Source organism: Verruconis gallopava (assembly GCF_000836295.1).
Source record: "Verruconis gallopava strain CBS 43764 unplaced genomic scaffold supercont1.185, whole genome shotgun sequence".
NCBI lineage: Eukaryota > Fungi > Ascomycota > Dothideomycetes > Venturiales > Sympoventuriaceae > Verruconis > Verruconis gallopava.
The window spans coordinates 1-10,253 of NW_015622321.1; the positions used below are offsets into that span (position 1 = coordinate 1).

Sequence of the window (10,253 nt, forward strand, 5' to 3'; positions counted from 1 at the left end):
TCTATCGTTCTTCCGTTCGCGATCTGAGCCATCTCAGTATGTATGATATCTATCTTCTGATGCACCGTCGTCATGTCAGGGGTCCTCGCAACCTTTCCGACCAAGGAGATTGTAGCCATTATAACTATTCTCATCTCTTCTGAGGTTATTGGATGGTCTCTTTCGCGATCGAGATGAAGTAGTACGTTCCGAAGGTGCCCCGTAAGTCGAGTAGCATGCTCCTGTACTGGTGTCGGCCATGTCACCTCCTGGGGCCATGGGATCGTCATCTCGCGTTCCACACGCGTTGGGTGACGCGCTGCGTTGACTAACGGTCTCAATTCTTCCAGAGTGACGTGTTTGTACTGTAGGACGATTCAATTTCAACAATTAGAGTTCTTGCTGTTTGTGGTGTTTTTCTCTTATATTAGCTGATGTCGGTGCTGCTTTAATCAGACAGGCAACAGGATGGTGCCAATCACGTGTCATAGGGGTGACCCCATGACAGTAACCACTTTAGAAGTTGAGATAACACCTATTTGGAACCCAGTATCATCAAAGTTATAGATGTCATGATTAATAATACCGTACTTGCTTATCGTATCTTGTACAAGCTTGAACCAAGTACTGATGATCATAGGATCTTCATATAATGCTCTCTTATAATTGTGTTTTCGTTTGAATCGCATTTTACGTTCAGGAGTCCTTTGTATGAAGTTATAGGGCTATAGCTTGCCAACCTGGCCACCACCACGAGATGTAAGCAGATGATTAGCCATAGCAGCTACCTCTTGGAGGCCAGGTCCAAATCCTCGCGAATCCAGGTCAATTAGATGCTGAGTAAGAGTCTCCTCCTCATTGAAGGTAAGCTTCTTTGAGTTAGCTATATAATCGCGTCGAGATGGTGTACCAGCAACGCGTCGCGCAAGCGTCTTTCTAGGTACACCATAGATCTTTGCAGCTTGTGTGACTGACCGAACTTGGCCTCTTTCGATTGCTGATTTCGCTAGTAATAATTGACCTTTATTATAAGATAATTGCTGTAGTTTTGATTGCTGCATGATTGTTGAAAGATAATTGACGCGTTATGGTGGGGCAAACGGGCCACTCGCTTATAATGGACGTTAAAGCAGGAGTTCGACCGCAAACCAATTCCGCGTGTGGAAATGGATGCCACGCAAGAAATGAAGGAGACGTATACTTGTATGCCGGGGGGATCCACCGGTTGATCTAAGCGGGTAAACTGTAGAGCGAACGGAGAGTGAAGTGCAAGTCGTGCAGACCGGGACGCAAATTTGCTGTGGCGATGGTGATCAGACGTAGTGCGGTGCCGAATTATTAGCGATGTCGCTTCTTGTATTTGAGCAATGCTTAGGTTCGGATATGGCTTCATGGCGATCAAAAGGCCTTTTGTACTTGCCTGGTTCGAAAGCGAGGTATTTTAGTCCTGATCTCAAGGTCTGTGCTGTTTTTTGCAGGACCTGTTGTCGCACTGAAAGGCCAGCCAAAGCTAGGCAGTCCTTAAGATTGCTAATGTGCAGCGTTCAAGGAAGCAAAAGGAGGTGGAAAATAGTATAAATAGATATACTTTTTGATGAAAGTTTGTTCTTACGATGATATTGTATATTATTGTGTATATATTGTGGTTGGTTTTCACAAAATGCAATCTTTTACGAGAGAGATCATGTGATGTTTCTGCAACACCTATACATACATGTAGAGCTAGTGCTCAGGCATGCCACGTGAGACATGTGGCAGCGTAATAACCACGGATTAGATGAACGATATGGAGCTATTCCAAATGTCTTATCTCCGCCATAGCAGCCTACTTAGCAATCTCTGTACCAACGAGTTCTTTCTCTTTTTCCACAGTAGGACGAAGATGAGCGACGCTGATACCGCTCTCACCACAAACGTGACCAAGACCGCTCTTCTGACTAATTTGTAATATCCAGCCAACAGTAGTCCCACATTATTAGAATCGCTTCTTCTCTGGTCCGACCTTAGCCTAGCCGCTGGTCGACCCGCTTTATGGGCCAGCTCCTCCACAGACCGGAAGCTGATTTTATGCTCATCTAGCTCCCTTTCACGCTCCTTCCTATACCAATGCGTCATCAGATGCAGAATGATTCTCACATCGAGCGTGGTGAAAGTAGGATATGTCCAAGCACGGAGCGCGTTGTAAGGAGGCATCATGTCGAGGAAGTCGCCCATTATGCCAAGAGTCAAACCCCACAGAAGCAATGGGCTATCCGCGGGCGCAGGCGGAAGGCGACCGCGCCCCCAAAGGGGGGCCGTATAATTCAAGGAAAGGGGCTCAGAGTGAAGTGGTTCGGGAGGTAGGAATTCGGGGATGCTGGAACAGTAGACGGACTCGGAAGGAATGAGTCGCACAGCGGCGAACATCATGTCGCCGATGCTTAGACGGTGGAGAGTGCGCGTAAGTCCAAAATCTTGCTGCGAAGTGCGCGACGAAACGTCCTGGAGCCAGAATGTGCGCTGCTTTGGAGAGAGCAGCGCACGCAGCGGCACCCAGTGCGCAGAGGCAACTTCTGTGGGCTGCAGCCTTAGAGGTGGTATCGAATGGGCAGTCATAAGGAACACGTATGGGCACAAAACCATCAGCCTAGACGCGTTGTCAGCTAACCAAGGCATATGCATCAGGCCCCACGACCGTCAGTCTGCGTACGGTACTTTGCCCCATTCAGCGCTCACCACCTGCTGGGGAAGGTTTCCAGCCGGCACTGCGAACTCTGTGGAGAGATCGACGCCAACCTCTTCGCTGGCCTCGCGCACCGCGGCTGCTGCGTCATCTGCATCCTCAGGGTCACGACGGCCACCTGGAAAGGCGACGTGCGACGTCCACTTGTCGCCCTTGCGAGCAGCACGCTTTATGAAGAGGACCTCAGGGTCACCGTGCTGGACCCAGGGCTGGTTAAAGAAGGACTTGATCCTTTCGGCGGGATCATCAATGGAAGAGTCATGACGCGATTGTGCTGAGAGGGACGAGGCAGCAGGCCAGTGACTGTAATCAGGCCGGATGCGAATTATGACTGCAACGCTGGCACGCTTCGGCACGCCCTGAGGATTGGGGATCTCGGGGTAAGGATAAGCCTGAAGATCTAGCAGGACCGTCTGAAGGTGATGGACTAGCTCGCCGGGCAAGACGGATGGGGCCTCGTCACTGGACTTCGGTAGCGTCATGGCGTTAGTTCAAAGCATGCGGATTGTTATCATTCTTTTGGCGCGCCATCAGCTTGACGGCAACACGGAACTCTTTTTTATTCTTAGCCGCGGTTGTCTAAGCGCGACGCAAGGCTGGAGCCGCGCCGAGCAAGGAATTCCCTGCTTAGTCAGAGACCAGGTAGCTCAATGAGGTCTGGCACAGCTGAGCCAGCAAGCTGCAAGCGAGTAGGAGGCATACAAGTAGCAGAATGACTAACTTAATTTGACGTAATTTACTACATACTTGGACTACTCTGTGTAGTGCTTGTCGACTCGATTCGATCCAGATCTGGCGTCAGCGGCTAATTTGCTAGAAATTACCAGTAAGTTACCGAGTACTCCTGGGAGTAGACTTAAGTTCAGTCGCTCTGTAGCACGTGTCACCGTGGAGCCTTGCTGATTGGTCAATGGCCTCGTTGTTAAGGGCCTCCATTCTCTAACGTAAAGTTATTGATGTCTCTTACTCTGAGTCTCTTTCTCGCCCGCTTGTGCGTTTGTCCGTGATCTGAGCTCCTCAAGGACGTAACGGGCTGGACCTCGCTGCGCATTTTGCAAAGCTTGTTCGCCTGCTCTTCCCTGCGACTGCGGCTGCTTCTTACTTCAGCCCGGAGCAGACTCAAGCTTTCTTCGCTTGACATATGCTTTTACCACACTCCTTTCCTCACGCAGAGCTTCGTCTTTGTTGTTGGCAGCTACATCCATCCTGTAGACTTGATTCACTAAAGCAGATAGAATGAGGTACGGTAAGACTCTCGAGCGCGCAATCTATCCACCATGGAAAGACAAGTACATCGACTACAATCGCCTCAAGGTCTTGCTCAAGGAGGATCCTTCGCGACCTGGTTCCCCATCCACGGGTTCGGTCGACCAGGACGATACTGACTGGAGTGAAGACGACGAGAGCAAGTTTGTCGAGGAGCTAATAAACGTACAGCTCGAGAAGGTACACGCCTTCCAAGCTGAGACACTGCAGCGTCTACAAGACGACACTGCTGATTGTGAGAAGAAGCTCGAGCCACTGGGAGCAAAGGCTACCGAGGAGGGCGGTGACAAGTCGGACGACGGAAATACCGAAGGCTTAGGCGAAGATGAACAGAGGCAAGTGCTGGGAGAGGTGCTGAAAAAGCTAGACAGCATCACAAAGGAGACAAACGAGTTGGAGAAGTACAGTCGTATCAACTACACTGGCTTCTTGAAGGCGTGCAAGAAACATGACCGCAAGAGGGGCAATGCCTACAGGGTTCGCCCGTTACTTCAGGTTAGGTTGGCGGCGCTTCCTTTCTACAAGGAAGATTACTCGCCCCTGCTATACAGGCTCTCTGCCATGTACTCATTTGTGAGACAACGCTTGGAGGGCAGGACCCACAAAGGCATGTCCTTTGTGGAAGAGTATCCTGGTGCCGACAGTTACGTCTCGTATAAGTGTAGGTACTTCGTCTTGCCTTGCACGAAGCTATACTGACTATTTTGACAAGTTTGGGTCCATCCGGACAACCTCCTCGAAGTAAAGACCATTATCCTCCGTCGTTTGCCTGTCCTCGTCTACAATCCTCAGACCTCCAAGATTGCGCAAGGGAACGAGCCGGACCCCACTGTTACCTCCATTTACTTCGACAACTCCAAATTCTCACTGTACATGAAAAAGACCACACATCAGCCGCCTGCGGATTCGTTACGTCTTCGCTGGTATGGTTCTCTTAGCGAAAACCCAGACATCATGCTGGAGAAGAAAACCATCAAAGACGGTGACATCAGCGAGGAGAGTAGATTTGCCATCAAGGAAAAATACATTAAGTCTTTTATTGATGGCGAATATAAGATGGAGAAGCAAATCTCCCGCTTGCAAGAAAAGGGTGACGAAATCCGCGCTCTAGAGCTGAAGGATAAAGCTGCAGAAATCCAAGCATTTATTCGGGGAAACCAGCTCCAGCCCGTACTTCGGGCCAACTACTCCCGTACCGCCTTTGAGATCCCAGGTGACGACCGGATACGGATATCTCTTGACACCAATCTAGCCTTTATCCGTGAGGATGCTATCGACTACATCCGACCCTGTCGCGATCCGGACGACTGGCATCGAACCGACATTGATGATAAGGGTATGGAATACCCATTTAATGGCATCCGCAAGGGCGAAATCAACCGCTTTCCCTATGCTGTTCTGGAGTTCAAGATCAAAGGCGGTCGCCGCTATGAGTGGGTGACAGACCTCATGGCCTCTCATCTCGTGAAGGAAGCCCCCCGTTTTAGCAAGTTCGTGCATGGCGTCGCGGAGCTGTTCGAGGATTACGTGAACGCGTTTCCGTTCTGGCTTAGCATGGTAGAAACAGACATTCGACGGGATCCGCGCGAGGCATTCGAGGAAGAGCAGGAACGTGTCAGGCAACTTGAGGCCGACGATGTCGTTGTGGGGAGCTTATTTGGCAAATCACCTGTGGGCGGGAGCCCATTCCGCAGGGGATCTAGCTTTGTGCCATTGTCTAGTCCGAAGGCCATCGCTACTTCGTCTGCCCCCAATAAAACTCCAGGGTCCCTGCCCAAGGTCACGGCAGATATGACGAGGGTCGACAAGGACACGAATGGAAAGTCGGGCAAGGAAGACACCATTGAGGAGGATTCAGGCGAGGACGATCTCCAATCTTCTCAGGAACGCAGCGCAGAAGTAGGTGCACTGCGATCTCTTGGCCGCCTCTTCCCCTCGTGGTCAACCTCCCGCTATGCACGGGCACACCGCGCAGGTGGCGAGATCTTACCCCCTGGCGTCGAGAAGCCCACATACTGGATCAAGGATCAAGGCCCCGTACGCGTTGAGGCGAAAGTCTGGTTGGCAAACCAGCGTACCTTCGTCAAGTGGCAGCACATTACTGTGCTCCTCGCTTCTCTAGGGCTAGGCTTGTATAACGCGGCGGGCGAGACGAACGACATCGCTCGCGCGCTTGCCATCGTGTACACTCTTGTCGCCGTCTTCACTGGTCTGTGGGGTTGGGGCATCTACGTGTACCGCAACCGACTGATCCGGACGCGCAGCGGCAAGGACTTTGATTCAGTGGCCGGTCCTGTGGCTGTATGTGTTGGACTTTTTTTTGCCCTGATTCTTAACTTTGCTTTCAAGGTGAGCAATTGACACTGGCTTCCTGAGGCTTAGCTTTGAAAAGGTATAGGGACCGGGCACTAACGTATTTCTATAGTTTAATGCTGCACTACAGACGCGAATAAATGAGCTGCCTGTGGCAAACTCGGCGATCATCCTTGGGCCAATACCACACGCCGCAGATCTGTGAACGAGAAGTTGATGGACGATGCGGACGAGAAGGTCTTTTAGGCATAGTCGGCAAGAGATGACCAAGCTTTACTTAAATTTCGCCTTTTTTTTAAAATAGGAATTTCTTAGTCTTTAACAAAAAGGCCTTCGAACTCTTCAGGGCACAGCATAACAATCGAACATGACTGTAGCGTGGGCTGAAAGCCTTCCAGAAAGGCAACATCTTGCTTTCTCAATTTAGATCCTCATCTCCAATTCGTAAAACCACCACTTCGCGCGGTCAATGACGCGCTTGACGTCTTCCGCCTTCAGCTTCGGCCGTCGATCCCACGTGTACAGACCATTCCTCTCCTGCTCAATGTCCGTCAGCTGCGTGTATACAAACCCGCAGCACACACCGCCCTCAGACACGGCCATGATGAGCATTTCGAGCCGCTTGAGAAGGTCCGCAGGGTCGGCAGCGGTCGTGTAACCCCAGTCCTTGACTTTCGCTCCAGACCTGGCCTTCTCCTCGAACGGCGTGATGCTGACCCCGCCGAACTCAGTGCAAAGCACCGGGGCACCTGTCTTGTGCGCGCAGTCGCCGGTGAAGACGACGCGGTTTGACTTGGGCGATAAGCAGCCCGCGAGTGTCTTGCACGTCTCAGCGAGGACGGGCCCGTCGGCATAATCATGGAACGTGCTCAGGTCGGTGAGAACGTGCTCCCAGCCGCAATTGTCATTTATGGGCCGCGTCGAATCGATTGTTCTGCAGAAACGACTTTAGTACTCGGCTGGATGGTGCGAAAGAAGGTAGAAGGTGTGGAGGGCGTACTTTGTCATGTAGTAAAGGGATTTGACATGGTTGCGCTGTGTTTCGCAGCCTGGCAAATCGGTGTAGCCCCAGGACTCATTAATCGGCGTCCACGTCACGATGGATGCGTGGTTCAGGTCGCGTCGCACTACTTCTTTCCACTCCTGATCGAACCGTTCGACGTATCTCTGGTCGAAGTCGTACGCATTGGCCATCTCCCCCCAGACCAGATATCCCAGCTTGTCTGCATAGTGCAGAAAGATGGGATCCTCGACCTTCTGGTGCTTTCTACATCCGTTGAAGCCCATCTGCTTGGCGAGCACGATGTCATCCTTCAGCGCCGTACGGTCAGGTGGCGTCATCAACGTCTCTGGCCAATAGCCTTGGTCAAGGACCAGGGATTGGAAGTAGGGTTCTCCATTTATCCTGAAGGTCCCGTCGCCAGAGGTCCAGTCGAGAGAACGTACTCCTATCCACGTGCGGACCTCATCGATTTTGCCTTCTTCGTCTGCGTACAGGCGAATGGTTAACTCGTACAAGTTCGGGTTCTCGGGAGACCACAAGGCTAGTCCGTTCCTCCAGCCTGGGATTTCTTTGATGTTCCGAGGCCCGCTCTTATTGAGGCCCTTTATGTCGACCTCCTCGAACAAGGCTACATCATCGGCTAGCTTGTGGTTCCACGTTGCATCAGTTCTATCCCTTTCTCGGCCTAAGATTTCGTCGAAACGCTGCTGCAGTATCTTCTCTTCGATCCTGAGGTTCAGTTCTATGTGTACCTCGTCGCTCTCCTTGCTGAGCTCTTTCTGTTCCGTCCAAGAAATAACTGCAGCTTTGAACTTCGCAGATATCTCGACTGCTACAAATTTTCGATCTCGTCTCCGTCCCATTACAGAGATTGTGGCTTTCATCTTCCCTGTTTCGATGTCGTTGCTGCAAAACGTAGTCCCGCTGCTAGAGTCTCCTATTCTTATCCGTGGCACAACCTCCAGCCAAACGCTTTGCCAGATTCCGCTGCTAGGCGTGTACCATATGCTTTCAGGGTCTGGTTTCCAATACTGCTTTCCTCGAGGTTGCATCAGGTCGTACGCACTGTCGAACACTCTAATCACAAGTTTCTTCTCGGAGCGATCGTTTTCTGTCCAGCAGTCCGTAATGTCAACCTCAAAAGGTGTGTGGCCTCCTCGATGGCCCCCAACCTTTATCCCATCCACCCATATCTTGCATTCATAATCCACGGCGCCAAATCTTAACAGTAGCCGATCACCACGACTGCGCTGTCCTTGGTGTCTCAGATCGTTGATTTGACGTTCGTACCAGATTACCTCATGTGTACCGCGATCGTTAATTCCAGATGCTTTAGATTGAAACACATAGGGAACCTGGATCTCCTTGACATGCTCTGGAGGAATGCCATCGTGGTGCCATTCGTTCCCCATGCCTTCATCGAGATCATCAAAAGCGAATCTCCATGGTCCGTTGAGAGATTGCCACCTCAGTTTCGGCCTAAGCCAGTCTGGTCGAGGGTATTCGTCCAGCAGCCGTTTCTCTTCCGGTGTTAGCTCTTGTCCTTGCTGCACCATCGCGCTTGCGAGTTCCCAGCAGTGTTGAGCAAGCTCGATTGCCTACAAATGATGCTGGAAGATGGCACGTTAATCAAGATCTAATCGACTACAATTAGATCAAATTAGGCCCCTCAATTTTTAAAAGAAAAAATTTCAGCTCTGACGAGCGCATCATAGTGAAGAAAGCGAACTTGAGGTCCAAGCTTAACTTCTGGATGCTCGCTTCCAAATTGGGAAACACATGCATAGCCGATAGCGGGCGGGTTGACGCAAGTTTTCATACGAAGAAGTTATGGACAATAACTTGAGCAGAAATCCAGCATTATACGTTAGTATGCTTTTACTTTTCCTTTCGAAACATGAGATAGTCTTCATATGTCCGTCAATCGTTCGGCACCCACAGAACTTGGATGAATTTTCAATTTGAGGGTTTTCGAAAATCGATATCTACATGCTTTGATTTGATTTGATTTGATTTGTCATTTACCCTGACCCATCCTAGTTAGGATATGCAGGCTACATACAAGTCATGTGATCTATTTGCATTCCTCTTTATGGATCTATTTCCTGAAGTTTTGTTCCTGCTTAGAGTTGTCTTTCTGTAGTAACCTCTTCTCTCATCCTATTTATAGTGTTAAGGTGACCGAGCTTTATTATGAAAGGTCTCTGTTACAAAACCTGCCAGACTTTTCAGCAAATTCAAGTATAGCATATAGTTCTCCATCTACTATATCCTCTGATATAAAAGATGATAAGCTATTAAGACGGGGTCCTATCCTCCTCCGCAGTCGTTGTCGTAGCCCTCGAAGAGTTGGGCAGTCAAGAAACACATGTGCCAGCGTCTCTCTCGCTCCACATTCACAGCTATCGTCCTGGGTTTTACCAAACCTTTTCCTATAGCTCTTTAGCCATGAGTGGCCTGTACGTAGTTGAGCTAGCAGGTTCGCTTGAGGGCGTGTTTTCGTGTCATAGAGCTTGCGCACATGTTTTCCTGGTAGGGAAGGGTCAATCTTGCGGAGATGTTCGCCCTTTAGCGAGCCTTTCCACTCTTCTCTCCATTGCCGTTGTATCAGAGCTTTGACCATCTTCTTCTGTGAGGACAGTAGCGGGGCGAAGTGGTGTTCTAGTGGCCTCTCCACAGCTTCCTTAGCTTCCCGGTCCGCGAGCTCGTTTCCCTGGATACCCTCATGCCCTGGGATCCAGGCAAGGTGTATGTCGATGCCGCATCCCTTGCTAAGGCGCTCAGCTTCCATATTAATCCTTTGAGTGATATGCTGCGCCGTCCGTGCCTATGGGTTAGCTATTGCTTGTAGTGCTGCCTTAGAGTCACTTAAAATAGTGTAATGGTTTCGTGCCGGCTTCTGTATAGCTGTATTCCAACTGTAGTCCCTACGAATCATATGCAATGTGAAGAATATTGCAATCAGTTCAG

General features: G+C 50.3%; 3 protein-coding genes across 3 annotated transcripts; 1 reads left to right on the forward strand and 2 right to left on the reverse strand.

Moving 5' to 3' along the window:
* Positions 1 to 1,586: 1,586 nt before the first annotated feature.
* On the reverse strand, positions 1,587 to 3,241 carry PV09_09788 (uncharacterized protein). The gene is made up of 2 exons (XM_016363924.1): positions 2,669 to 3,241; positions 1,587 to 2,605 (listed from the first exon to the last, which is right to left on the reverse strand). Exons 1-2 carry the CDS (start codon positions 3,181 to 3,183, stop codon positions 1,786 to 1,788), a joined length of 1,335 nt encoding a protein of 444 aa, XP_016208246.1. The 5' UTR covers positions 3,184 to 3,241; the 3' UTR covers positions 1,587 to 1,785.
* A 257-nt stretch (positions 3,242 to 3,498) lies between these two features.
* PV09_09789 (uncharacterized protein) lies at positions 3,499 to 6,725 on the forward strand. The gene is made up of 4 exons (XM_016363925.1): positions 3,499 to 3,527; positions 3,629 to 4,628; positions 4,680 to 6,316; positions 6,393 to 6,725. The coding sequence occupies exons 2-4, from the start codon at positions 3,938 to 3,940 to the stop codon at positions 6,483 to 6,485; spliced, it is 2,421 nt and encodes an 806-aa protein (XP_016208247.1). The 5' UTR covers positions 3,499 to 3,527; positions 3,629 to 3,937; the 3' UTR covers positions 6,486 to 6,725.
* PV09_09790 (uncharacterized protein) lies at positions 6,519 to 8,998 on the reverse strand. The gene is made up of 2 exons (XM_016363926.1): positions 7,281 to 8,998; positions 6,519 to 7,214 (listed from the first exon to the last, which is right to left on the reverse strand). The coding sequence occupies exons 1-2, from the start codon at positions 8,837 to 8,839 to the stop codon at positions 6,704 to 6,706; spliced, it is 2,070 nt and encodes a 689-aa protein (XP_016208248.1). The 5' UTR covers positions 8,840 to 8,998; the 3' UTR covers positions 6,519 to 6,703.
* Positions 8,999 to 10,253: the final 1,255 nt, after the last annotated feature.